This window comes from Styela clava, chromosome 8 (genome assembly GCF_964204865.1).
Source record: "Styela clava chromosome 8, kaStyClav1.hap1.2, whole genome shotgun sequence".
Taxonomy (NCBI): Eukaryota; Metazoa; Chordata; class Ascidiacea; order Stolidobranchia; family Styelidae; genus Styela; species Styela clava.
This window is the reverse complement of record NC_135257.1, coordinates 13,782,589-13,809,564: the sequence shown is the minus strand read 5'-3', so window position 1 is coordinate 13,809,564 and position 26,976 is coordinate 13,782,589. Positions and strand designations below refer to the sequence as shown.

The following is a 26,976-nucleotide window of genomic DNA, read 5'->3' as shown; positions in this document are numbered from 1 at the left end:
CAATGGGATTAAAATAGCACCTACAGGCCTTGCATGCCTTATTAAAACTGAATTCATCAGAATTGAGTAAATAAAGTATTGAGAGTATGTGCAATTTTCAACTATCAACACTCGACAGTTTTCAAAAACCCAATTTTAAGTACCTCTAAATTTTTTCATGCAATTTTTTGTCATCATCACAGGAGTTAAACATTTTGTTATCGATTTCATTTCTTTTGCAAAGAAAACACAGAATTCTCAAAGTGTTGCCTGTTACTTTTAGCCATCTTTTTATGTGTGTAAACATCGGTATCGGCTTATCCGCCTAGTTTTAAAAAAACCATCGGTATCGGTTTGAAAACGCAGTATCGGTCGGGCCCTATAAAGTATATACCTTTTATTATCAGCTTATCCACCATTTGTAGTCAGTACAATGATCAATGAATATCCAGATAATCCCAATTGAACCTTTTATTTAGAATTCTTTTGTAGTATGCCATTGTTTGCTTTGTTTTATTGCCGCTGCCGATTGTCAACAGAGTAGTAAACATCATCTTATTGTTCAGTCTACAGTGGCGTAGTTAAGAGCTGTGATGTTGTATTGTATCATAAAAAGAATATCAAGGCTTGTGTTATGCTGGGTTTCTGAAAATGGATTTAATGTTATAACTGCAGTTTAAGCTTATAGTGGGTATAAGATATAAATAGCTCATTATTATTGTCGAATAAAAAGTTAATTTAAACTGAATTTGACTTTCATTTATTGCTGTGAGTATATCTGAGTAGGTGAACTGTTATGGTATCTGTTTCATGCCATTCAATGTTTTTTCAGTGTCTTCAGTGATATTATCGTTATATAGTTTAGCCGCCTTATCAACTTATCTAATCTTGTCAGAAAATCTATCCTATACTAGTGATAAGTGTAGCTTTATGAATATTTTCTTTATATGGAATCCATGCAAATTTCAAACTAGCTCTCAGCCTCTTATACCTATTAGATATATGGGTTATCTGCATATATTTGAGCTTTATTTTGTTATTTTATGTTACCATTAGCTTTTTGTGATGTTCGAAAAATCTGCTAATGTAATATTCCATTTATTTAATTTAAATTTCAATAGCATCCTGAAATAAATGTTTCATAATGTTTTTTAAAATATATTATTACCTATTTCTGCATTATGAGGAATTGTATTATTCGAAAAAGAAAACGAATATTCTGTTTTTCAGAATGAGGTTGAATTAGCTAAGTGGGAGGCGAAAAAATTATGGCAAAATAGAGTTGATGCTTTGAGGACAAAGTTACAGGACAAAGATAAAACAATCCAACAACTTGAAAAACAGGTTGGTTTAATATTATTATGAATTACGCAAGTTTTTTATTTTCAAAATTCTCTTGTGCAGTAAGAGAAAATGCAATAAGGATGTTTCATAAAACTACAAATTTTGGCCAAAAAATAGTATTTTTGATAATCTCACTTCATAACTTTATTTAGTATTCAAATAATTATACTTACTTTGAAACTACTTTTCTTTATCAAATTATAATGATTGTTATTATTTATTTAATAAAACTTTCTTGAGGCAATATTCATTTAGGGCATAATTTAGAACCAACTGCCAATCAAACCAAATCACTTTTTTTCTACATTCCTAATTGTCACTAATATTTCTATTCGAGATCACATCTTTACGAGACACAGTCTCAAGATTGGAGAGAGATAAATTAAGAAGAGTCGGTGGATCTGGTGCTCCTATACATGCTGTTGGACAGAATAATGAATCTGCTGTAGTTGATAGATTAGCAAGACAAGACAGACATAAAATTGAAGATTTGAGTCGGTATGATGATATTTTCGAACTTTAATTTACTTAACATGAACCTTTTTTCCTGTTTTTTTTTTCAAGTCTGTGCAGTAGGTGGCTTGGTGACTAATAACTGTATTAGACATGGTTGAGTTGACGGCTGTGGAGTGAAAGTTTGGCAAGTATTCATTAAAACCAGAGTCGGAATTCCAGACATTTATGGTGATATTCATAATCCAAAATTTTCACAGAATCTAAAAAAAAAAATTTCCAGCAGTCTAGTAAAGAAGTATTGCATTCACCAAAGCTTTGATTTCTGTGGAAGTTCAGCATTGAAGTCGTCAATCAAAATTCCCATCAGCCTGGAGTCGGAGTCAAAATTCTTTTCGACCGTGATACGAAGTCATGTGAATTTTTCCTGGTTATGATGGTAGCACAAGATAGCTAACTTGAGTACTGTAGTTTATGGCCTGTGCCAATCAATTTGCTCAGGATATAGAAATTGTGTTAGCTACATCAAATGGGAAATATATCTTTCAAACATAGCAGCTAAATGTAAAGTATGTTTTAGATTTTGCTTAAGAGCATATGTGTGGAAACATTGATAAAAGTCGGTGATTAGTATTATTATCAATTTAATCAGGATAAAAGAGATTTTTCTGTCTTTCTGATTGATGAATTTACTTTGCTTTCAATATTGTTCATTTTATTCTATCTAAAAAATCTCATTATTCCATTTTTTATTATTTTTTCAACAGTCGTTTACATGATTTGGCTGAAGAAAACAGTAATTTAAAGAGGGAAAGTCAACTACCAAGAGATATTATAGTTTCAGAAATGGAAGCGAAAAATAAAACACTGGCAGAGAGATTAGAAGATCTGGAAAAAGAAATAACTATGAAAGGTTGGTTTTTTATCAATATTTACTCAATGCAAAGTTAGTTAAGTCCACCATGGTGCAAAAAAAATTACGACACAAGGCAAAAACATGAGACATTTGAATAAAATGTGGCGAATCTCAAGAGGTCTTATCGCATTACTACTCAATATCTTAGGAGTACGTCCTCAAGTCAGCAACTCCATCGATCAACTTCAACGTGATAGAGAAAATAAATTCCAAAGTGATTTACTCAAGCTTTATGCTGAAAACGCAGAGCTCAAATTTGAAGTTGAGCAGAGTAAATTAGACATTCCACGACTCAAGGTAAGAAAATATAGAATTTTTTTGATCGGCTTTAAAACTGGATTGACGGTGATAATGTTTTTAGCCATTATGTTAGTGGTTTTCATTTGCTGAACAAATCATAGTAAATTCATATGACAAAAATAGCAATGTGCATATTGGCTTAACTAGAATGCAAATAAAAGATGGTATATGGACTATCTTCTGTAATGGTTGTAATAAAGTGTGGAAGTCAGAAGCAATAACATACATACAGGGTTCAATTTTTGTTCTGACAATCATATTATTTTTAATTATGGACTTGATAAGTGTGAATCAATATGTTAAATATTTCAGGTTATGAATTGCGCAATCACTTCCTTTATTGTGCAATCTTAGTAACACATTGTGGAGTTACATCATCTTCAATGCAATTTTACTAATAATAAGATCAATTCACTTATCCTTCCTCCATATTTGTAAAGGATCGAGTTGAAGACCAACAGCGATATATTGAATTACTGAAAGCAGAGAAGCGAGAAGCAGAAATTAAAGCTGACAAATCAAAGATTGGACAACACAAAAAGGTTGGTTTAAACTCTTCCTTCACCCACAGTAGTTGAGGCTTTTATCCAATATATTAACAGTGGTGGGAATCAGGGGTTAGCACAAACCTGCGTGAAGACATTCTTGGAAAAGTTGTGATAATCAGCGAATTCGTTCTAATCCCTTGTTTATACATTTGCAGCAAATTGGTATCGTACGTCACAGCTAACGACAAACAATATATTTGGTGTTTTGAATGTTTTGTATTCGATATTTTTTGTAAATCGTTCCATGTTAATGTAGCTTACATGTGATGACTTACATACATTTTCTGAAATGAGGGAACCTGTTGTTAGCGAGCTAGATGCAAAAGAGAACCTGTTCCAAAAATGTCCCATCAATTGAATATTACCATATATAAATATAATAAATGTTTCTCCAAATGTTTTTGTGTTTCTCCAAAAAGTTAACTTGAAAGTTAGAAGCGCATTTATTATGAATTCTAATAGCAGGGAAAAGATCTCGGTTCCACTGGAAAATCTCCGGCTGAATTAGAAAGAATGCTGGGAATGATGAAAAAAGTGGTTGAAAGAGTGCAACGAGAGAATGATACTCTGAAAAAAGCACCTGGTGTGGTATCAAATGAAATACTTGATGCCACAAAGAAAGAAAATGCTCAATTGAAGGTAAGATTACCTTTTTATACAACATTACGAAGTAAGCGATTAGTGACTCATTGTACAATAATTTGACCTTGATAATCGTATAATACTTCAGGGCGAATCAGGGTTAATAAGTGCTTCGTCAAGATGAATAAATAGCCTGAAATCTGATAATGGCTAGGGGGGTCCAGTAGATAAGAATTGTCATTTTTGTTTGTTTTATGTATCAAATCAGCCATCAGTTCCATTTTTAACAACAACAAATGAGTGCTGAAATGTATCTTGTTGAATCTGGGGTCAAGCAATGGGGATTTGACACAGCTTATTAGATAAGCTTGAAATGAGAAAAAGGACATGGTCGCAGGTCTTTATGAAAGCTGAAATCGACATAAATCAGCATCTATGGGCGACTTGAATATTTTCATGGATTATTGTGACAAAATGGTCATCGAAGCGCGTTTTAAAAAATCCTTTCGTTTTCCACAATTCGCGATTTTTTCACCCATCTTCAAACTTTACTGCTATACTCCCTTACTCATACAACTTACTAGTACAACCTGTTGCATTTTTTAAATCAAATTGACATTAATTTTTTTGTAACATTTATATTAGCAACGAATTGATATGATGTCTCGACAAATTGGAGGTCAACTAAGTTCAAGATATGAAAGCAAAACCCAGGGTGTCGAAAGGCTGATGAAAGAAAATGAACGATTGCGTAAAGATTTGAATAAAGAGAGTACAGCTCATGAGAAGATAAAAGCATCAAAAGCCTCATTGCAGGTAGTTATCAATTTGGGTTACTTTTTGGTGATTTGATCTTGTTCTGACAAATAATATTTTGCCAATCTTACTCATAAACATAATCCAACTGTGTTAGGCATAAATGGTCATTTGATAGACAAACATGATATTTGGATTATTACCCGATGCAAGGTAATATCATGGTGACTCGAGTCATCTGAAGCAAGGGACTAGATTCAAACTCTCGGCTAACTACTAGAGAAACTTGACTCTGGACCCAAACCTACTTCTGGCTAAGCTTTGAAATACCACCAAAAATCTTAGCAAAATACATAAATAATGATGCATTGACAACACCATTGCAGCAATAACTCTGGATAGTCTGCCATAAATGCTGTCAATAAATGATTAAATCTTAGTTTGACTTTTAATATTCTGTTGCCTCAACACAAGGTGGCCGTTTTTGCATCAAGTCAACTTGAGACTCAAATATTGAAATGTGCTGAGATGAGTGACTCTTATGACTCAACCCAGTCTTATGATTATTGACTTGTATACAAGATTGGCGCTGGTTAATAAATCATGTTTCTCACATATGATTAACATGAAATTCCTATCAAGGTATAAACATTTTAAAAAAATGCTGGATTCCACAATTGCTTGGTACACTGTTGTTGCCCACTGTTTACCATTTTTAACAAATAATCTCTGTTATTTTCAACCTTGCCAGTCCTTATATGAAAAACAACGTTCGGAGATTGAAAAGTTGAATGAAAAACTCAGAGTGACTGAAAGTAAAACTCCTCGGGTTGCTGGTCTTGGAAGTAAAGGATATAATTCAGTTGTTACAAACAAGTAAGTTGACAAATGTACTCAGTAGCATATGAATTACTTCCGCTTTAATATGGTTATTAATAAAAGAGACTCTAATGGCATCTTACACCCATGATGGATTCAGTGTGTACACCCGCAATGATTAACCTAGGCAGAGCTTTCTATTTCTGCTATTAGAAAATTTGTATTTTGTTTGACAGTTTTATACCTTTGTCAATGTTGTATGTAGTGATGACATTCAAAATTTTAAGAACAGTTTTTCTATTTTATAGAACTCGCTAAAAATAAGTTTCCTCGCTTCAGAAAATGTATGTATGCTTTTAAAGTAAGCTATGTTAACATGACACGCTTTACATAAATCTAATACATAACATTCGGAGAATGGGTTTGCGCATCAATGTACGAAGCCCCGGAATTTCTCCACAAGTTGTATGTACAAAAGTTGTACGTGTCTGTGTGCGCACATTCAAAACTCACACTTATAATCTGTTTCAGATAGATTCGGAAATTTTTATTTTTCTGGGTAATATTTTTTTAACTTTCCACTTTAAGGATGTTAGAGACCAAGTTGAAAAAGGCTGAACAAGAATTAGGTGATAAGAAGTCACAAATCAATGATTTGAAAATTGTTTTACAAGATTCTGCGAAACGGGAAAATGAACTTCATGATGAGAATGAAAAACTGAAGGAACAGGTATTTCTTAATCTATCTTGACCCTGCTTCCAATTCTGTCTATTTACAGATCGTGGGCTAATTACTGTTTTCTGTAGTTTAGTGTGAAACAAAGTTGTGTGGTCCGGTAAAACTTAATATCCAATCCAAAGTCTTTTTTTTTTATTATCTGCTGAGAATGAATATTCAACTTTTTGCTCTTTAGTTTGTGTGAATAACATCTTTGATTAACGCTAGTAAAAGTTTAAATTTTGCTCCACCAAATTCGAATTTCTACATAGACTCTGGCTCCCGACTCGACAACAATAATACTAACAAGTAACAACGCCAATTGATGTGCAAAGCGCTACCTCTAGTTTCATTTTTGTCACTGAGTTGTCAAGATGCTAGTTGACACGGCTCAGTTTGAACAATAATCGTATAACAATGGTATATTTCTTCATTTTTTTTATTCCTTTTTTTCAAGATTGAAATATTAGAACGGTTTCCACCTGAAGCTGGAGGTTCAGATGCAAATACTGTGAGGGAGTTACAACAAGCAAGGTAAAATATAGTAATGTAATATTTTTGTTTCGTATTTTTATCCTTGTCTTTTTTAGCTTCTAACTGTACCTATATTCTATCAAGGGTAAAAATTAATGAATTGGAAAAAGCAAACAAAGATTTAGAAGAAATGTTGCAAGTGTTGAGACGTCATATTGCTTCATCAAAAGAATTTAATGAAGATGATATTCTAGGATCCAGTATGGTGAGTACTTGGAAGTAAGGCATACACCAAGGTTGCTGTCTGTCTACTTAAGTGTTGTTGGGGGGCCTATCTTGACATAACATTTTAATGATCTGATTTTAAGGGGGAAACAAACAATGTGAAGAATTTTTTTTTAATACTTGTGCAAAGCAGGTTAATGCGCACTCACTCAGAAGTTAATGGTATTCATCTCTTAGCACCTTTATGGAAGATTTCATGTAGCCCTGCAATGTTTGCTTCATCCCTACATTTTTGCTTGAAATATTCAATATAATCTGTATTTTAAGGACAACGCGATGTTGGCTAAATTGAAGCAGTACGACTCTACACTTGAAAAAAATACAAAACTCAACACAGATTTGGTGCTTACTAAACAAGAGAGAGACAGATTGAAAGAGGAAATTTCACGTCTTGAGAAGGAACTTTCAAACTTCAATGACGATTTTTTTGATGAAATTGAAGATTTGAAATACAATTATGCAGAGGCTGTAAAACGTAACGTTTTGTATGAGGAACAGCTTAGAAATTTTTCAAAACAATTTGGGGTACAAGTTGATATTCAGGATGATGCAACAAAATCATAAAATTTTGAAGCTTCAAAATTACCTCTTGCACTAGGACTATATAAAATATATTACCGACTACCAACCTTCCTAATACTGATATGTATTTTTCTAGAATATTTTTTATGTTATAGGATTCCAAAGTTTGCTAGCTATTTTTTGTATCATTGTAATCTGTTTAAATATTTATTACATTTAATAAAAAAATATCTTGTGTATAAATCTCATCGACATTGAGTCTGCAAGCAGCCAGTAATACCAATGGCTTCATTTGATGAGTGTAATAAGGAGTTAGATTACATATTTGAGATCACAGAATCTTTCACTGATGGCTAGTTTCAAGCTTATATTGTCACTTGCAAAACTCACTTATGGGCCGGATTTGAATCTACACAATAGTCTCCCATTAAGTGAAAAAGTGAATGCACACGAATTGTTCAGTGCTCAGAACAAGCCTTAAGATGAGACTAGGCTCTATCAATCTCTGCCTGGTATCCATCCAATCAACCAAACTAATTCCCAAATACCAGTATCAAGATTTGCTCTCAATATTCGGAGGTCTTCAATTTGTGGCTCGCACACACATTAGATTTAAAGCGTAATAAAAAGTGATTTTACATATATAGAATACAAGTTACTTCTGTTCTTCTTATTAAAATTCTGAATCGAATTATCATTTCTCCCCTTTCTTGCCTCATTTATGATCATATCAACTGGTCTACCAGCGAGACGTCCCCCAACCAAAAACATGTAATTAATACATGGATATTTTATTGTATTTTTTCAAATATTCTTATGATTAAACTCTATGTCATGTCCAAGATTTGCAATGTGGCAGTGTAAAAAAGAGGGTGAACTTGTGGCCAATTAAGACATGTGTAAAAAAATCAGCGTGATAAAACCAGTAAAGGGATGTCATTGATGTCGCTCGCTGGAACATCAAATGTCTCGTCATCATTCTCGTCAATTTTCTTGAAAGCAAAAGCAACATACAAACTAGCAGCTTCCCATTCTGTTGAAGACAAAGTCCCGACTCTAGGATTACTTTCAGGATATTTTTCCATTATGTCATCACAAACAGCTTTAGCATGATCATAGTCCCCAGGTTTGTTGCTGTTCGGTGACCGAGAAGGAAAGTATTCAAGAGCTTTGATACGCTTAAGCAAATCTTTAAATTCCCTATCACGAGCGTTCATGGCAAAGAAATCTGAAAAAGTTTTCCATAAAACAAGGCGCATTCCAAATTTCTTAGCAATGTTCTCCAAATTTTCACGACTAGCCACATATTCGGGACAATCTACAACACCATCTAAATGGAAGTTGTAGGTGTGGCCAAAGTCGTTAAATTTATCTTTAGAACTGAAAGATACGCTGTAAACACTATTACCAAATGAATTGTTTTCAGATTCATCTAAGCGTCTTCTAAGTTCTTTCGAATTTACAGTAGTACCGATAAAATATCCTCCTTTACGCAGTCTTTCACAACAATTCTGAATCATTCTATTAGCTTGTGATTCACTTTCAAATGAATAGTGGACCACGAACTGAATGCTGACCAAATCAAACATTTGACCGGGATCATCAAATAAATCTAAAAGTTTTTCTCTTGACGAGTCCGCAACTATGAATTCAGCATCAAATATTCTTCCTCTGGCTTTTTGTTTGTTGGATCCATATCGATCCTTACATTGTTCAATCGAAGTAGCTGCCAAGTCTGTACAAATAACTTTATTTACATTTCCTTTTGCCCATTTTAGTAAATCACCTCCTTTACCACAGCCTACGTCAAGAGCAACGATTCCACTTCTTTGACCCTCAGTGTCCAAACGTATCTGAAAGGTCTTCATCAGAACCGATTTGACCCAGTTATTAAAATTCCTCATAAAATAAATTTTACTTTGCTTTCTCTGTCTCAAACCACTTTCGGGAAGTTGATTGTAGTGTCGAGCAACCACATTTGATGAATCCCCATCTACCATACGCCTTCTCTTATGAAAGGATTCCACATCAGTGTGTTTTCTTTTGTGGCCATCATTTCCATCTCGCTTATAATTTTTATCAGAAGACCTATCCATTATAACATCAATTTCTGTATAAATTAAGTAATACTGTAATATGATTACTGGATTATGAGATGCTCAAATAAGCAAGTTACAGGTACGGTAATATACATTTTTAAACAACAAAAAAATTGATTTACCATTTTAAGATAAAATTGACAACTGCAGAGGTGGAATAAACACTAGGAATATTTAGAGGATTTGGTCTAAAATGGTTAATAATTAAATATACTGCTTGTTTTTTTTTGGGGGGGGGGGGGGGGGGAATAGGAATTTTTGTGAGGAAATCATGATTTGGTGATTTAGGTATATGATTTAATTTGCCACATGCTAATTTAGATAATGGAAAATTGTATATTGAGAGGTACAGCATTCCACATCTCAAAGATGAACCTGTAGATCCCACTTTGAAAGTAATGTGTTTGAAACAAGCATTGACTAGGCTATATGATGATAGGTCTGTTGGGTCACAGTGTCAAGCTATATGAGGATATCAAATCAGGATTGCAAACCTAATCCAGAAGAGAGAGAGAGTTTATTTCGTTGGCCAAACCATAAACATACAATATATGCAAAACAGATATACGAGGTGTGGCTAAAAAGAAACGAGACTGACGTCACAGATTGCGCAACACGATTAACCATTGGTAATCAACACTTTTACAGTGTGGTGTAATATGTGTTCTTTGTTCAACAGCTTTTTTGACACAATATCGCAATTATTTTTGCTCTTTAGGAGCCATAGGTGAATGTGATTAATTGCTTGTTGATAAAAAAATTGCCGTGCGAGATCTGATTGAGTTTTTTGGCGATAGGGGGTTCAATTGCAGAATGACGATTGAGCAATGAATTAACATTAAATTTTGTGTCAAACTTGGAAAAACGGCGACTGCGACTTTGAAGAAATTGTGTGATGTTTATGGAGATTCTTCCATGTCCAGAACAAGAGTTTTTGAATGGCACAAGCGATTTGTGGGATGCAGGGAGGATGTGGAGGATGATTCGAAGTCAGGAAGGCCTTGCACTTCCACAACTGATACCAACATCGAAAAGGTATCAGTTGTGAAAGGCAGTTGATTCGCAGCGACCGTCGCTCAACAATTCGCGTCATTGCGAAGTTGGAAAAGACAAAAAAAAACGGTTCGCACCAGTTTGGTTGACACTTTTGGCTTGTGAAAGGTGAGTGCCAAAATGGTGCCAAGGCTGTTGACTGAGGAGCAGAAAGCTCAACGATTAAATGTTGCCCAGTTGACATGCATTTTTCCAAGTTTGACACAAAATTTAATGTTAATTCATTGCTCAATCGTCATTCTGCAATTGAACCCCCTATCGCCAAAAAACTCAATCAGATCTCGCACGGCAATTTTTTTTTCAACAAGCAATTAATCACATTCACCTATGGCTCCTAAAGAGCAAAAATAATTGCGATATTGTGTCAAAAAAGCTGTTGAACAAAGAACACATATTACACCACACTGTAAAAGTGTTGATTACCAATGGTTAATCGTGTTGCGCAATCTGTGACGTCAGTCTCGTTTCTTTTTAGCCACACCTCGTAAATAATAAAAACGAGAATATCGGTCGGAGACCGAAGACTTATCGATCGAAACTGCGGTTTCGATTCATGACCTTATAGTGACACCGCGTATCCCATTACTAATTAATTAATAACTCGCTAATTGTACGACATGATACATCCAAAATCAATAGGCTTCTGGTCCGAGATATGATGAATGCACATGCAAAATTTGCAGCAGATTCAACCTCGCCTTCGTGAGATATTGTGTTCATCTAACAGACAGACAAATACCCATCAACATACTTACCGATCTTAAGATCGATAAGTAAAAACAGATGCTTAGGTAGGTGTATGACTGGGAGACATCGATACAACCTTTTCGGGTCATCAGAGTCTGTTGCCCCCATACAATTATATTCTTAATAATAAAATGTTTGGGTCTGGTATGGTTTAGTACCACGTGCACTTTTAGTTTGCCTGGCTCAACAATTTTTGCATATGTCAATCCTAACCCCCACCTGACTACGTCACCGATAAATTACATCATTTCGACGTCACAGTGGCGTAATAAGGCCCACCAAAGTATGCGGATGGTCGTCCAAAACGCACAGACGATCACCCAAAATCGTGCAAGCGATTTCTCTCGTTTCACATCACAACGATCACGATAGGAGAGAGATCGCCGGCTTGGGCGAGTTCGTTATCGGCAGCGCAGATGCCATTTCGGGCGATCGTAATTATAATTTGGCAAGCCCTATGACGTGATGGTAACGTCGTAGTGACGCATGGCATAGTCAGATGGGGGTTAGGAATAACATATGCAAAATTCGTTATGCTACGCCAACGGGAAGTATTTGGGGTACTAAACTATACTAGACCCCTAAATTTGTGTATATTATAATAGAATTTTCCCCATCTCGGCATATTAAAAATCCTGCGCCAGTGTGGCTCATCGTGCTAAGCGTTTGAAATACACTGTCACCGCACCTCTGATTACTCTGCTTGGGCTCGCAGATTCGAATGCGATGCGGGGATGGTTATGTGCGAGTACTGCGAGAGGATTGCTGGGCTCCTCGCTGGAGAGGGAGTGGTCACTTTTTTGTGGCTTTGAGGCCAGGCCACTAAAATGGGGCCAGGCCACGGAGAAATCGGGGCCAGGCCACGGAGAAATCGGGGCCAGGCCACGGAGAAATCGGGGCCGGGCCACGGAGAAATTGGGGCCAGGCCAGGGTGATATGCAGTAATATGGAGCCACACTCAAATTCTGTTATGAAAAGTGAATCAGTCTTATTTTTTGTGTGTTTAACAGGTTAGTAATGATCTTAAAGGTACAACCAAACCTTATTAGTGAAAAGAATACGCTTGAATCACATTTAACCGAGAATTTATTGCCTGGAAGTATAGGATAGAAAATGGAGCCACAGACTTGAGCAGTTCAGTAATATGGAGCCACACCCAAATTCGTTTTAAGAAGTGGATTAGTCCTATTTTTTGTGTGTTTAACAGGTTAGTAATGATCTTGAAGGTACAGGCAAACCTTATTAGTGAAAAGAATACGCTTGAATCACATTTAACCGAGAATTTATTGCTTTGAAATACAGGATGGAAAATGGAGCCACAGACTTGAGCAGTTCAGTAATATGGAGCCACACTCAAATTCGTTTTGAGAAGTGGATTAGTCTTATTTTTTGTGTGTTTAACAGGTTAGTAATGATCTTGAAGGTACAGGCAAACCTTATTAGTGAAAAGAATACGCTTGAATCCCATTTAGCCGAGAATTTATTGCTTAGAAATACAGGATAGAAAATGGAGCCACAGACTTGAGCAGTTCAGTAATATGGAGCCACACTCAAATTCGTTTTGAGAAGTGGATTAGTCTTATTTTTGTGTGTTTAACAGGTTAGTAATGATCTTGAAGGTACAGGCAAACCTTATTAGTGAAAAGAATACGCTTGAATCACATTTAACCGAGAATTTATTGCTTTGAAATACAGGATGGAAAATGGAGCCACAGACTTGAGCAGTTCAGTAATATGGAGCCACACTCAAATTCGTTTTGAGAAGTGGATTAGTCTTATTTTTTGTGTGTTTAACAGGTTAGTAATGATCTTGAAGGTACAGGCAAACCTTATTAGTGAAAAGAATACGCTTGAATCCCATTTAGCCGAGAATTTATTGCTTAGAAATACAGGATAGAAAATGGAGCCACAGACTTGAGCAGTTCAGTAATATGGAGCCACACTCAAATTCTGTTTTGAGGTGTGGATTAGTCTTCTTTTTTGTGTGTTTAACAGGTTAGTAATGATCCTGAAGGTACAGGCAACCCCTATTAGTGAAAAGAATACGCTTGAATCACATTTAACCGAGAATTTATTGCCTGGAAATACCGGTACCGGTACATTTTGCAAGTTGGGAACTTTGAATAACATAATCAGTATTGTAACTGGTTGTTCTCCTTGTAGTGGATCATGATCAAATATTAATTTAACAATTTGTAAATCTGCCACAAGAGTATTTCTGATGGTCCTACATTGCAGGAATAAAATTCAATCAAATCATTTCTGCTGGTGGTCTGCATAATATTGTAATATTTGAATATAAATACTGTATATAACTCTCATTTCATGTATGATCGCACTTTGAACTTGTATCCTCTGAATTAGTTTCTCAGAAAGTTTCAACTGAATAACTTGTTTTGAAATTAGTTGTATATGATGTACCGTAGTTTATTCTTGGCTTAATATTGATGCAACAACTCAAAAGTTGTCAACTGATTAATTCCGCTGGTCTAATATTGCAAAAATATAATCAACCAAATCAGTTATGTGGATATTCTATATAATGTTGTAATATTCGATTACATATATATAATCCTCCTTTCATGTATGACCCAACTTTGAAATAGTTTTTCCAGATAGTGGCTGGATTAGCATAATATTGAATTCCATCCATTTTTTTTCTATCAAATAAAGCGCAATTCTTTGTATCCTTCAAATCAATAGACAATTTTCAAACTCAAATTAATATTCTATTCACAATATAGTAAGTGAAGTTTGAGTTTAAATATTCATCCCTCTACATCCCTGATTGTAAAAATTTTACTATATTTTGGCTAATTAACACAAATACATTAGCTCCACTTCCTATCAATAGCACTGCTATAGGTATTTGAACTATTTGAAAATTTAATATTGCTGGAAGTTTCCTTTATATTTGATATATTCAATTACCTTTTGAGATTTTTGTTGTTTGATGAAAATGTTTAAATGGGTACACCCGTTCCACAGTACACCCCCTGTAGACACTAGAACTTAGATCTCTACAGACCCCAATTTGGTTTCAGAGTTCTATTTTTCATCCCTTGTTAATTAATGATATTAGTTATTTGGATATTTGATTACAAACCCCCTTCTTGTACTTTGAAAAATCCCTTTCAGTAGTCATTGATATTGATCTTCATATTCACATTGTGTTTTAATTGTTTTTCATGATCCAAAGTTAATCCTATCTTCGTAAATCCAATATTTTAATTTTTTTCATTTATATTCCTTTTCATTTACAATAATAATTATCCAAATACGCTCATTGGGTATAACTACCACAATTTGTTCTCCATATTAGTAATTCTCCAGACCCCTAGTAATTTTTTCTTAATATGCATGGATCAATGATCATATGAGCGTGATAACTAACTGAAATCATTAGCCCCTTGTAATTGTGCTTTTTACAATTATTCAAGTGTATAATACTCTATAATTAGCTGTTACACACATAGTCATCCAATACCTGTGAATCTTATGCATAACAGTGAATTTGGGGGGAGCTGACTTGGATGACCGTATGGTCGTATCGCTCCCTCCAGTCTTTACCATAAACAGTGTTTATTTATTTGTATTTATGCTTTCATATTCATATTTGTTTTGGTTGACGAATCAATAAATCTCTCTCTCGTATGCAGGTATGTTACAACCCAGTAAAATGATGTATTCGAACACTTACCGGTACTCATTACAAATGTCTGAATGTATTACTTAATGTGAGGGAGGTATATTGCTTGCTAGTTTGATTGTGAAAATTGGATAAAGGATTTAACTTATATTTTATTTATTGCTGGCCTGATCACTGATCTGCTGATGCAGACCGTAAAGTGCAAGATTGCAGCTGAAAATACGGTTACAAATGACAGCTTTTCTGTCATTGTGTTTGCTGTTTCAAAATTAGTTTTTGAAGCCGGTATCGAACTAATAGTAAAATACTTCCGTACTGGATATATATATATATATGCTGATATCCAATACTTCAATTTTGTTTCAGTGTTGGTATTTTACGTAAAGTTATACATTCTAATATTTTATTTTGTTGTGCCGATACACCTGCATCACTGTCAGACTGTATCAGGTTGGTTGGATGCAAAATATTAAGTTTGGACATGGAATATAATGGAGCATTCGAAGGGTCCAAATCAGAAATTCTAGAGAAGTTGTCGAGTGGAAGTGAATGTCCTCTTTGTCATCCAAAAACTGCGATTGTGCATTTGGGGAAGCATTTAGAAGTGATGCATTTAAATAATGCCATTTCATTTTCTAACGGTCAGTTGGCGAGTTTTATAAATTTTAATTTGTTTATAATACTGAACACCAACTAACTTATTTCCGTTTTTTTTCAGTGTTTATCTTGCCATGTCGCCGGAAGTGTTTTGCATTGTTTCGCAAAAGTGAGTCAGAAAAAAAAAGAAGTCATTTTCACTGTCCCTACTGCCCTAAAATGTATGGAAGAAGTGCTTATTTGAAAAGTCACTTATCTTCTCAAAGAGGTAATATATGTATATCAAATAGAATATTTCTATTTTCATTAGAATCAAATTTTGGTGATATATTCAGTAATAAGACTGGAGTTTGGTATAAGACCGGAGTTTGTGTTGAATTGCAAGTTACTTCAGAAATACATCCCTTATCTATTATAAAATTATTGACAATGTTATACACAGCCTGATAATGTTATTATATTTATAACCGTGAATTATTCATGTTGATATTTTGAATTGAGGGAAATGCTGTAGTTCAAAATTGGAATGTAATCAAAAAAGCGGCCTGAAAAGCGATGGATTCAAAAAAAGGAGATTACAAGAAAATACATTGTTTTCGGTCATACCGGAACAGTATGGTTATGCAAAAACAAAGAAGGAAATTGAATATGGTGATTGATTTATATTTGGCATTTGTTTTTCAAGTTGCTAGTTGAATAGTAATCAAGCTGTTATATTAGACTTCATACCAAGGGTGGGCAAACTACGGCCCGCGGGCAAGAACAATATAATCCGACCCGTGACGCTTTACTGAATTATATAAACAAAAAACTGTATCGAAGATTATATTCTTTACGTAACAGAATTTGTTTTGAGACGATAAATTATATTATAACCTAACAAGTATATAATTCACAATCATTCGTTTAATGGGCCTATAAATTGATTGTCATTAGACCAATGGAAATAGAACGCAAAAAGTTGATGCTGAGTGCAAATGGTTTAATGGTGCATAAAATATTCAAATGATCAGTCTTCGCACGTTGCTCGAAATATAACTAAAATCTGTGTGAAAAAATATGATTCATTGGCTATTCCCTCGGTTTTTAACTTTCCAAAAAACATGTGCAGCACGCCAATGACTTGCAGCCTTTGATTTTGGCCCACGAACAACAAAAGTTTACAGACGCTGGCTTTATATAACTAAAAAAGAATTACATATTTAAATGAGAATTGTGGGTTTTATACTATTTATGTGAAGGCTTCTCATTGTCAGTGTCATTGAAATAAGTTTGAGGCATGTCATTGTGGTAACATGACTGAATGTTTTGAAATTTATGTATTTTCAGATGCAAGTGCTATGTATCAATGCCGTATATGTGGAAAGTGTTTTGTCAACTTGATTTCGTTGAGAAATCATGGACAGATAGAACATAAAATTATACAAGTAAAACATCCATGCATATGTGTTGATTCCGCAAATGGAATCTACATGGTTGCTCAGTCAGCCGGTTTGCTGGCACCAATTCATGTTCAGAAGCATTTGAAACTTGGTGTCAGTAGGTGTTCTAATAGTAATTGTCTTCATGCAATGGAAAATTCGCAAAATCCCGGATTCGAGTGTGTCCATCTAGAGGCTGTAAATAATGCACAAATGGTAACAAGTACCGGCAACACTCTGCAAATTTCTGCACTATCATATTTGAGGCGAATAAATATGATAGGTGCAGAGAGGGAAGAGCTGTGCTTAAATTTGTTGAATGCTTGCAATGATAAATGTTGTCCCCTTGCTGTTCGTCTTGACTTCGCTAGTCTTGGGTATAAAGATAGACAAATATACTTTTCCGTTTTTGAGGAAACAGCGCAGTATTATTCGAAGTTAGGTCGAGTTCGAGTAACATTCGACCAAGATATTTGTCGCTGGTCTTGTGCATGTCCCATTTCTAATGAAACGAGGACATGCATTCACGAAATTTTATGCAAGTGGAATTTAGCATCGAATGATGCAGATCTGTTCAAGAAAACCAGGTATGAGTGATAAATATCAGGTGTTGGACATTTTGACCCTTCAATCTTATTTATGTTGATTTTTATTTCAGTATTCCCAGTACCCGAACAATTTCTGAGATGGATGTCCTTTCAATGAAGTATTTGATGTCTAAAAAAATACCTTTCGATCATTCGTCAAGAATGATAACGCATTTGAGTGAATTATCCCCACCTGATATTTTCTGTCCTCCTGAAAATCATTGCCCTCACTGCCAGGGTGATTTGATGATATTTGAAAGGAAAAAGGCAACAGTGTACAGTCTGGGCCAGAAGTGGAATGGTGAGATTACTACTAATACAGTGCTTGTAAAATTACTATTGTGAAGATTGTTCAACTATTTTCGTACTTTGCTTGATGACTCTGGTAATCAAAGTTTATGAATTTCATATTTTTTTTTTATCTCAGGAATTACCATAATGAATAAAAAATGTGTGTCATGTGGATTGATTGTTAGATTCCAAGAGTACCAAAGTGGATTTCATAACTTCAATAATAGAACGATTCTTTCATTAAAGCTATGTGTCTATTTGATGAAAGGAGTGGAAGTAGGTTTTCTATTTTGTTTTATCAACTGTTATTTTAATTGCCCATAGTCCTTACTTGTGAGTAAACCTTGTGTATAGGGTGCCATCCATTTTGCCAACCTTTTCCATTTATTTACCGGTTGCATACCTAAAAAATATCTAATATACTGCTGTGTGTCTTAGATGTCAGTCATGTTATTGTCCTGAAAAAAGTTGTGATATTATGATCATGATTACTCCTATGAATTCCCATACAAAATGATAATAAAATTATACTTATAATTAGATTGATAATTAACTGAGATAATTACTTAAATAGATACAATTTAATAGAATCTTAATCATGTAAAAGTGCCACAAATTAATTTTATTTACATTTGTTCGTAGATGCATAACATAAAACAGTGAATTGCAAAAATTTCCAGATCTGATAATTTGCAACTATATTATCCACTAGAGATGTACCACATCAATTGCTTCATAATATATATTTCCAGATGCCAAATGTTTTTCGTATTCAAGGGTAATGAGAAATCTTTTTCCATTTCCAGAATCACATATCTGTTGGTACTAGTCTAAGGACATTGTTCGATGACTCTGTGGAAGAAACAACAATAAGAAATGGTTTTTATCACTTTTGTGCATTACTCGATATTGATTATGATTTCGTATGTTACAAATGTGGATCTAATCCCAAGGTGTTGATTGGAGACGGCAATTGGAAGAACACATGTGTCCGAGAAGGTAACTCACACTCTTAATTGCACCAGGCATTGAATCACAATAGTAGATGTAACCTTTGTATTTTACATTACTATCTACCCCCTCGCACTATAATAAACTTGCCACACATGTATTTTGCTATGCATTTTTGTTTGTTTATGCTATCGTGCAATGTTATGCTGTAATTTGATTCTAACAATAGGAAATCAACATACGGACATATGGTATATAGAAGCACCATTCTTTAGCCTAACCATGTAAATATGATTGCACTATGACAGTGCAATATGCATTTAAATAAAGGGCATTGAATAAGGCATTAAAAATCATAGCAAAAAAAATTGGACAAATGATTAGATAAGTCTGCATTGCGAAAGTTAGAAATTTCGGCACCTTTTTAGATTTTGGCTCAATGTTATTCATTGATTATAAAACTTTGAGGCTAAAAATAAATGTTATTTTAGCAAAAACTCTACAAAGTTCTATCCCCCAAGGGGATGAAGTTGACTGCCAAAGATCCTGGTCAAACTATCAAATGGAGATTCTGGGGCGTGGAATTTATGGTATGATTTGTATTTGTTTTTTTTATACTCATGATATTATAGCAATAAGCTTGTATTCAGGATCACAATGTAATCCATGGAAAAATGAGATTGGATATGATACAATAGTACCATGGATTGGCGAAAAATCAAGAGGCGTAGTCCTCAACACTGAATATAAAAAGGGTGTTTTGGTTGAAGCCCCTGATAAAAAAAAAGAATCAGATGGAACCGTCACCCATGAAGAAATCATGAACATACTTCATGACAAAGCAAATGTGAGTATAGCTAATGGAGTAGGATGAATGTGATATTAGTAAGAAGTATATTATGGATATGTACTGGGCTGGGGATAAGATGAGCTGAGTGAAGCAAAATGATAGGATCAATTGTAAATATATTGCGTTTTAGTAGATTTGAGATATGCACAATTTGTTGTTTATCATTTGTTGTTTCCTGAAGTGTAGTTTCAGGAGTGTAGAAAAAGAAAAAAAATTGTTGGGACTTTCAGAGCCTTGCGAAACTGAAGGACCTGTGTTGTAGAATTGGATTGAGTGATGGAGGAAATAAAGAACAGATCATAAACAGATTGCATGAATCAGTACTTTTTAAAGATATACATCCGAAAATGTACAAGGTCATGAAGAAATGTGGTGGTACAATTTTGTCTTGAAATATTTATATCATATTTTTTATATTTCAGAAGAAATATTATGAACAAGGGCGGAAATCTATGACATATTGAGCTCCTTTTGTGAAGTTTAGTATACATGAATGTGCATAACTGGCCATATGATAAAGTGTCAGGTTTCAGAATGCCCTTGTAACACTTGCGTACTCATATTTTGTACCAACAATATGCCTGAAGATATATCTTTCTACTCCTAGGTGGCATCGTTCATTTTAGATGTCCACATGGCGTGTGTGTGTATATGAAATACACTCTTCGACAGGAATCGGCAAGGGACCATGTCGATGGATTATTGTCATTTATACAACGTCCAAATGTATACATTTCGGATATTGCATCACAGGTAGTTTTCAGTGAGAGGTTACAAATCGGAATGTTTATTTCTCAATTCAGAAATCCAATCTCTCAATATTTGAAGATGGATTTTAAAATTCTCAGTATCAATGTTTAGAACTTGAAATTATATTATGAAGCATAGAGTGTGAAAGTTTATGTTGGTTTATCTTAGTTGCAATAACATATGGATCAGAAGTATTGATTCTTTCAGGTTGCTCATCATGGTGAAAATCGCCTCCCAGACATGTTTGAGCCATATAAAGGCATGCTATACGAGTGGAGCAAAAAAAATTTATTACTACAAAAGGAGGGCTTGTTAAAAAAAGTAGAAATAGACCCAGATGCAAATCCTGAAAAGTATTACAGCCTACTCGACAGGTTTCATACTAAATCTAAAAAGAAAGGACCTGAAAGGTCATTTCGAGATCTTCGGAATTGCATGCTTGACGTAAACTCAAGTGTAGCAGAACAGCAAAATGCTGTAATGGCCCGAGACAGGTAAATTAGGAATGAGACAAAACATTTTTATTGGCTTTGGTCAGGGGTGAGCCCATTTATTCGGCACGCGAGCGAGGTATCAGAAACAAGATCATTCTCCTTCAGATAAGAAGTTTCAAACTCTGAATTATCTGATGAAACTAGGTGTTCATTTAATGTTTTTATCTACATATGCTTGTCAATCTCTGTTCTCAGTTATGAACTTGTTTAAGTCTCGTAACAGGAGTAGCCTGAGGGATGAAACCCGTAGTTTGTGTATTTCTTTGAAAATTACAAAATATAAACCCAATGTAAAAATGTCTATTAGCGGTAATGCAGCAGTAGAAGTGTCACTGATATAGAATAAAAAAGGTTTTCAAATCTATTTGTCGGACTGATATTTTCCAGAATAGTGAGTCTGTCTGTATATGTTTGAGTGGTTTATTATTTAACAAAGCATTGCTTTTAATTTTGGTCGGCACAAGGCAGAATTTTGCAGTTAAAATTTAGCAGATTTTGTCGAAAAAGGTTTCCGACCCCTGGCTTACGTAAATGTTTCTGAAAATATGATTCTGTGAATTGCTGTAATCTTAATATAGTTATGATTTTTAATGTCATTTTGATTACTTCACAGGTACTCTCTTTGCAACATGGATACTATCAATTTCATATTTATGAGTCGATTGATTATGCACCTCCAGAATGTGAGGATAAATAAAACTATCATGAATGTAATGGAAAAAACATGTGGTGGTGTGACGATTGATGCAAGAGGAATTGCGATCCCACTCCCTCAAGGTTAACCATAAAAAATGACATGACAGTTGCTAGATTGAGGAAATTTTAGTGATAATTTTTTATATACAGGGTGTCCAAAAAATTTCGCCCGATTTTATAGTAATAACAATTTAAAATTTCTTTGTCTTTGTTGTTCTCATTTATCATACAATGAATTTTATTTTTTATGAAATTTTTATTTATTATTAATATGAACTTGAGGCAAAATTTTTTGGACACCCTGTATATATATTTTTCATCTTGGCATGTACCGTATTTGATCCAATTTTGATTCATAATTTTTTAATATATATTTTCATATCCCAAATTATTTCTGGTTCAAAAAGTTCTTAGCATGTATTTGATTAAATTTTGATTTTAGTTCTCTGTGAGGAAAGGAGAAAATTCTTGAATGTTGTTTGATGTGCATAAAATACACATAAAATGCATGTTTCTTTATAAATATATTTTGATTGTTTACAGACCGGCGTCTGCTTCGTACTCCTGATCACCAACTTTCTTCACAAAATGCCATAGTAATTGCTTTTTGTTTATTTTTTCATTGAATTTTATGTAAGTCATAACACTGACTAAAATTCATTGTCAGTAGTTTATTTTGTCTGTTATAAAATTACAATTGATGTTGAAATAAATGCTCCATTGCACTATTTTCTTACTTGTACATTTGGTTCATTACTTGTCAATATGAATTTTAGGTAGCTGAAGTTTTACTAGAGAAGTGTGAGGAGGAATTGATGAAAGACGACATTCTGGGAAACTCTACAAAATTAGAAATTAAAAAGTAAAATTATTAAGTTTTATATTTTATCAAATTTTTTCACCATCATTCATATATCAAATTTGCCTTAGGGTTACAAAGTTAGCAAATTTCCTCATTCAATGTGGCAACTGTCCCCGTTAATTGACATACAGTTTTGATTCATAGGAATTTTAATTGTTATTAGAAAAATACCCTCGAATGCAGAAACTATGTGGTTGCTTATCAAGAAAGACGAAGATGATTTACCTGAAATCATAATTGCAACGCATGCTCAACGAAAAATCTGGCTGAAAGGATTTACCTCCTTGAAACCCCACCGTTGGATTATGGATGAAGTAAGTAATTTCATTTGCACTTGAATATATCAATGAAGAAAATTTTAATGGGCTAGCGCTTTGCCCCAAATGTTATGTATTTGACAAATTTCATCTTTCTTGCTGAATATAATAAATAGCTTATACTAATTGATGACTGTAAAACAAATCTGAATTCTTACAAATCAAAAGATAAGCATTTGCTATGTAGACTCCATGGGTGCGTATGATTTTACTAAAATAAAAAAATTTTCTCGTTATAGGCAATCGAAATATATTTATCAATATTGGCGGCAAGATGCACAAAGAAAGTCTACATATTAGACTCCTTTTTGACCAAAAATATATTGGAAAGAAACAGACCTGTTCTTTCCCGTCAATTACTTTCGAAGGTCTGTTTCTTTTCTTTTGAAAAATTTTGGTAGATAAAATAGAGCTAATCAACGAAGTTGCAGTATTTGATGTATGTTTGAGCTCTTTTGTGATGAAGGTTTTTGCTCATAAATATCCCATATTTGTAAATGATCCTTGTTTATTTTCAGATATCATTCTCGGCCTATGAAATTATTGTCGGAATATGGAACGTGGATGATAATCATTGGAAACTTTTGGTATTGCCATCTTCGCTTTTCATTCTCTTGATTATCTACTTGAAAGTTATTTGAAATTTTTTTGTTAGGTGATCAACATTACTGGGCGGATATTATATTTAGTGGATCCGGTCGGTAGCAACCTAGAAGAAAGCCAAGATGCTGAAAGGAGCGTTAGGTATAATAAATTTTCAAACAATAGGACAGATTTGATTACAGTAATTTATGTTTGCCATTATTTACCCCGATTTTCTTATTTCAAGTGAATATCTGCAGTTAAGAGAGGGTGAGGGAATTAAGGAGTCAATAACATGTTTCAAAAGTGGAAAAATTAAACATCCAATACAAACTGATGGTTCCAGCTGCGGGGTATTTGTCATGAAGGTGAGGTTATAGAAAATTTTGAGCCATTTTCAATAGGTATATTATAATTCATAATATTAAATGTTTTGTTCAGATTGCAGAGAGCTTACTGCTTAATAGTTTTGATAGAGTTACTTTTCAGTCGACATTAGAAGATATTAAAAGATACAGGTTACAAATAGCTGAAGAGATCTTGGAAATGTCAGGTATTGAAATATACGATTAGTCTCAGATGCATGAAATTGATGGTGGAGGAAGCAAGCCTCAACTGACTGCAGTGGTTCTCAACCTTTTTTCGTTCATGGTCGATTTTTGTTGCAAGGGGAAAACTACAAGAAAAATCAAGATGTTTGTTTGAAAATGGACACTTTCACTTAAATATTCAGAATGAAAGTTTAAGCCATAGCAGAAAGCAGCCTAAAATCAAAGCAATATTGACATAAATTAAACTAGCAATTATCATTAGCTCTGTGGCCAGCAGTGGCCCACTGGTTGAGAACCGTTGGTCTAGTGTGAACTTGTGTGTTCATTCTATTTATATTTACCTCAATGTTCTTAGATATGATCGATGTGTGCAGCATGTGTGGCACTGCGACGCCTCATGGAACTTGGGTTTGTTCTCACATTTATTTTTTAAAATTACATTATAAATTAATATTTGTCAGTGGCGTATCTAGGGTATGGCGCCAATGGGCTTAGTTTGGAGAGGGTCGCAAGAAGGGTGGAAATTTGGTGCTCCAGAAGTATGTGCACCAGGTTATAATTTTATTTCAATTTTCCTTATTTTAGTCCTATAACTCGGTGACTAGGAAAGTGACTCCCGTAGTAATTGTACCTAAAAGTATGGCTTAATCTCAAACTGGAAATACTGAAACTCGTATTTTTACGTAAATAATAACGTATCTCAACTCGATAACTTAGATATATGAGGAATTCCTTCTACTGATTTTATTTATACTTTCGAAGGTTATTTTATCAATATATAACACTTTGAAGTTAGATGTACTAAAATATATTTAGGCGCACTGCTAGGTATATTATCTGAAAGACACGTCTGTAATCCCGAGATTCTGTATACGAATCTTTGGGGTAAAATAGTTTGGGAGCCCTGGTAGTATCTGAATTTGTCCAGATGAAGGGCTGCACTTAGTAATGTCTACCTGATGGCAATATCGTGAGTTAGCTTTTGTATTCATTCCTGCACTGCTCCAGTGCCTGGAATCATTTCATCATGTTGCTTGTTGTGATGGTATCCTAAATGAGTGGGCTCCTATTATGTTTTTGATAAAAATTTCACACACATTTGTTTGACAGCTTGGTTGTGATGCATGCGATCGCTGGTTCCATTCAGAATGCCTAAAATACTCGAAGAAGGAGGCGAGGGTGAAAATAAAAAAATCATGGAGATGCCCGCTATGCTTATTAAGCAGTGCTTAATTAAATCAACAACCATGCCATGCCAAAAAGAACAGCATGGTTTTAGGGGTAGTGGGACCCCTGGTATACCAAAAGGCGGATGAGCTGGAGCAATCCAGCCAACGGCATCCACAAGTAATTTACCTCTTTGGGTAGTGGGACCCTTGGTATACCAAAAGGCGGATGAGCTGGATTTTATCCGGCCAACGGCATCCACACGTACCTCTTTGGGTAGTGGGACCCTTGGTTTACCAGAAGGCGGACGAGCTGAACTTTGTTCAGCCAACGGCATCCACAGCAGTTTCTTTACTAAGCATTGGCGATCTGCCTATCCATGCTTGGGTTTCTTCTGTTTAAAAAGAGATCCAACTCAAAGGCTGGAACCTTGCCGTGGTGAGTTGGCTTCTCACAAATACCAGCCGGCAGAATTAGATGATAAATTTTTTTTGCGAGCGATAAATTCCTACTGGTTGCCATATCTAGATATTTATATTCCTCACCACATTCATTGTCTTTTTACTGTAGCGTTAACTGGTGCCTATTAATTACTTTGCTGTAACCTACTTCACAATGGCTGAAATTTGAATAGGGGTGGTAACTTTTTTGTGTCTCTGAGGCCAGGCCAGCGTGATTATTTTATTTTAAATATTTACTTATAATTGAAAAAAATATGCCCCGGGTCATAAGATTTGGGCTATGTGCAGATGTCGGTAATACACATCTCATGAACCTGGGAAATGTATTTGAACTATAAGATGTTTTAGATTTGTCATACAAATTGCAGGCCCAACCACTGTTTATCCCAATACTCCCACGGGAACGAACATATTCTTCTCCCGGTTATAAATTACCCTTACAGAATACAAGATCCATGCGATTACCTGTTTCATTTATTGAAAAATATGCAAAAATAAAATTGCAAACACCAGACTGGAACTGGTTCAGAGGTTCAAGGGAATTTGGTAGTTTTGAGCCTATTTTCTCAAATTTCTATATTAACCTTGAGGTATCAATACAAAACCGGTAAAGTCCGTTTTGTTGTCATCATAGCAGACACCATGATTTGATTTCTTCTCTCCGAGCTATAAAACAAAAAAATATGTTAAAATTCGTGATGACTTGAGTGGTTTATTATTTTAAAGTACTGGAAATCAAAATACATAATTTCACCAATAAATACTTTTTGATCCTGCACACCATTTTGAGAATACAGGTAAAACGTAAAATTAAATGGGAGTGGGGTTTTATGGCACGGTTGTTAGCAACAATATGAGATGAAATTTATCTAACAGAATCTGTTTCATAGATCTTATCACATCATTTTTATCATCATCAATTCAAATTTAACATGATGCTTGGTCCATCCCTGATTGATCATTTGATTATCAAAAACTCATCAGGTTAGCAAACGAATGAATGGGCTAATTTTTATGTTTTATTCCGTTTTTACCTATGTCCTGCTATAAAGCACAGTATAAACTATACGATAAACTTACATTGAAGTATGCAGAATCAATCATATTACCACACTTGCTAATTTTACGTCATTATTTTGTTTTATGTACGCGATG

At 34.5% G+C, this 26,976-nt stretch overlaps 7 protein-coding genes across 9 annotated transcripts in view; 5 read left to right on the top strand and 2 right to left on the bottom strand.

The window, feature by feature from the left end:
* LOC120345495 (centrosomal protein of 290 kDa-like) overlaps nucleotides 1–8,346 on the top strand; it is a 37,275-nt gene extending 28,929 nt beyond the window's left edge. For 2 of the 3 annotated variants that reach the window (XM_078115030.1, XM_078115029.1), the window contains exons 42-53: nucleotides 1,210–1,323; nucleotides 1,661–1,821; nucleotides 2,544–2,689; nucleotides 2,841–2,989; nucleotides 3,433–3,534; nucleotides 4,003–4,179; nucleotides 4,768–4,938; nucleotides 5,630–5,754; nucleotides 6,286–6,427; nucleotides 6,873–6,949; nucleotides 7,034–7,154; nucleotides 7,442–8,346. In XM_078115030.1, coding sequence (XP_077971156.1) covers nucleotides 1,210–1,323; nucleotides 1,661–1,821; nucleotides 2,544–2,689; nucleotides 2,841–2,989; nucleotides 3,433–3,534; nucleotides 4,003–4,179; nucleotides 4,768–4,938; nucleotides 5,630–5,754; nucleotides 6,286–6,427; nucleotides 6,873–6,949; nucleotides 7,034–7,154; nucleotides 7,442–7,738 — 1,782 coding nt within the window. In that variant the 3' untranslated portion in view covers nucleotides 7,739–8,346. The remainder of the gene's footprint in view (nucleotides 1–1,209; nucleotides 1,324–1,660; nucleotides 1,822–2,543; nucleotides 2,690–2,840; nucleotides 2,990–3,432; nucleotides 3,535–4,002; nucleotides 4,180–4,767; nucleotides 4,939–5,629; nucleotides 5,755–6,285; nucleotides 6,428–6,872; nucleotides 6,950–7,033; nucleotides 7,155–7,441) is intronic. The other variant, XM_078115031.1, reaches the window with a different exon arrangement.
* The window catches only part of LOC120346273 (uncharacterized), a 198,745-nt gene that overhangs the window by 139,799 nt on the left and 31,970 nt on the right, over nucleotides 1–26,976 (bottom strand). The window lies entirely within an intron of this gene.
* Nucleotides 8,472–9,844, bottom strand: LOC120345496 (mRNA cap guanine-N(7) methyltransferase-like). Its single transcript, XM_039414962.2, has one exon. It carries the CDS (start codon nucleotides 9,790–9,792, stop codon nucleotides 8,605–8,607), a length of 1,188 nt encoding a protein of 395 aa, XP_039270896.2. The 5' UTR covers nucleotides 9,793–9,844; the 3' UTR covers nucleotides 8,472–8,604.
* Nucleotides 15,626–19,923, top strand: LOC144425868 (uncharacterized; the record flags this gene model as incomplete). Its single annotated transcript, XM_078115625.1, has 8 exons — nucleotides 15,626–15,885; nucleotides 15,963–16,109; nucleotides 16,343–16,492; nucleotides 17,171–17,849; nucleotides 17,921–18,150; nucleotides 18,277–18,416; nucleotides 18,947–19,139; nucleotides 19,583–19,923. Coding segments are annotated over exons 1-8 (2,040 nt in total), but the record flags the coding sequence as incomplete, so codon positions are not given.
* On the top strand, nucleotides 19,804–23,701 carry LOC144411696 (uncharacterized). The gene is made up of 7 exons (XM_078115624.1): nucleotides 19,804–19,938; nucleotides 21,799–21,962; nucleotides 22,425–22,477; nucleotides 22,658–22,743; nucleotides 22,907–23,057; nucleotides 23,300–23,428; nucleotides 23,579–23,701. The coding sequence occupies exons 1-7, from the start codon at nucleotides 19,925–19,927 to the stop codon at nucleotides 23,699–23,701; spliced, it is 720 nt and encodes a 239-aa protein (XP_077971750.1). The 5' UTR covers nucleotides 19,804–19,924.
* LOC144425590 (uncharacterized) lies at nucleotides 20,039–21,768 on the top strand. The gene is made up of 2 exons (XM_078114898.1): nucleotides 20,039–20,694; nucleotides 20,899–21,768. Exons 1-2 carry the CDS (start codon nucleotides 20,593–20,595, stop codon nucleotides 21,187–21,189), a joined length of 393 nt encoding a protein of 130 aa, XP_077971024.1. The 5' UTR covers nucleotides 20,039–20,592; the 3' UTR covers nucleotides 21,190–21,768.
* LOC144411685 (uncharacterized) lies at nucleotides 23,604–25,426 on the top strand. The gene is made up of 5 exons (XM_078115623.1): nucleotides 23,604–23,804; nucleotides 23,890–24,010; nucleotides 24,084–24,195; nucleotides 24,549–24,667; nucleotides 25,304–25,426. Exons 2-5 carry the CDS (start codon nucleotides 24,005–24,007, stop codon nucleotides 25,424–25,426), a joined length of 360 nt encoding a protein of 119 aa, XP_077971749.1. The 5' UTR covers nucleotides 23,604–23,804; nucleotides 23,890–24,004.

Excerpts from the sequence above, each read along its gene's own strand:
- LOC144411685 (XM_078115623.1), top strand. Across the intron at positions 24,196-24,548 it reads AGAGATCTTGGAAATGTCAG|ATATGATCGATGTGTGCAGC; the intron begins GTATTGAAATAT and ends CAATGTTCTTAG. Across the intron at positions 24,668-25,303 it reads TTGTCAGTGGCGTATCTAGG|CTTGGTTGTGATGCATGCGA; the intron begins GTATGGCGCCAA and ends TTTGTTTGACAG.
- LOC144411696 (XM_078115624.1), top strand. Across the intron at positions 22,744-22,906 it reads ACAAAATTAGAAATTAAAAA|AAAAATACCCTCGAATGCAG; the intron begins GTAAAATTATTA and ends AATTGTTATTAG. Across the intron at positions 23,429-23,578 it reads CCCGTCAATTACTTTCGAAG|ATATCATTCTCGGCCTATGA; the intron begins GTCTGTTTCTTT and ends GTTTATTTTCAG.
- LOC144425590 (XM_078114898.1), top strand. The coding sequence starts at position 20,593 with ATGAAATACACTCTTCGACAGGAATCGGCAAGGGACCATGTCGATGGA. Across the intron at positions 20,695-20,898 it reads TTTCGGATATTGCATCACAG|GTTGCTCATCATGGTGAAAA; the intron begins GTAGTTTTCAGT and ends TGATTCTTTCAG.
- LOC120345496 (XM_039414962.2), bottom strand. The coding sequence starts at position 9,792 with ATGGATAGGTCTTCTGATAAAAATTATAAGCGAGATGGAAATGATGGC.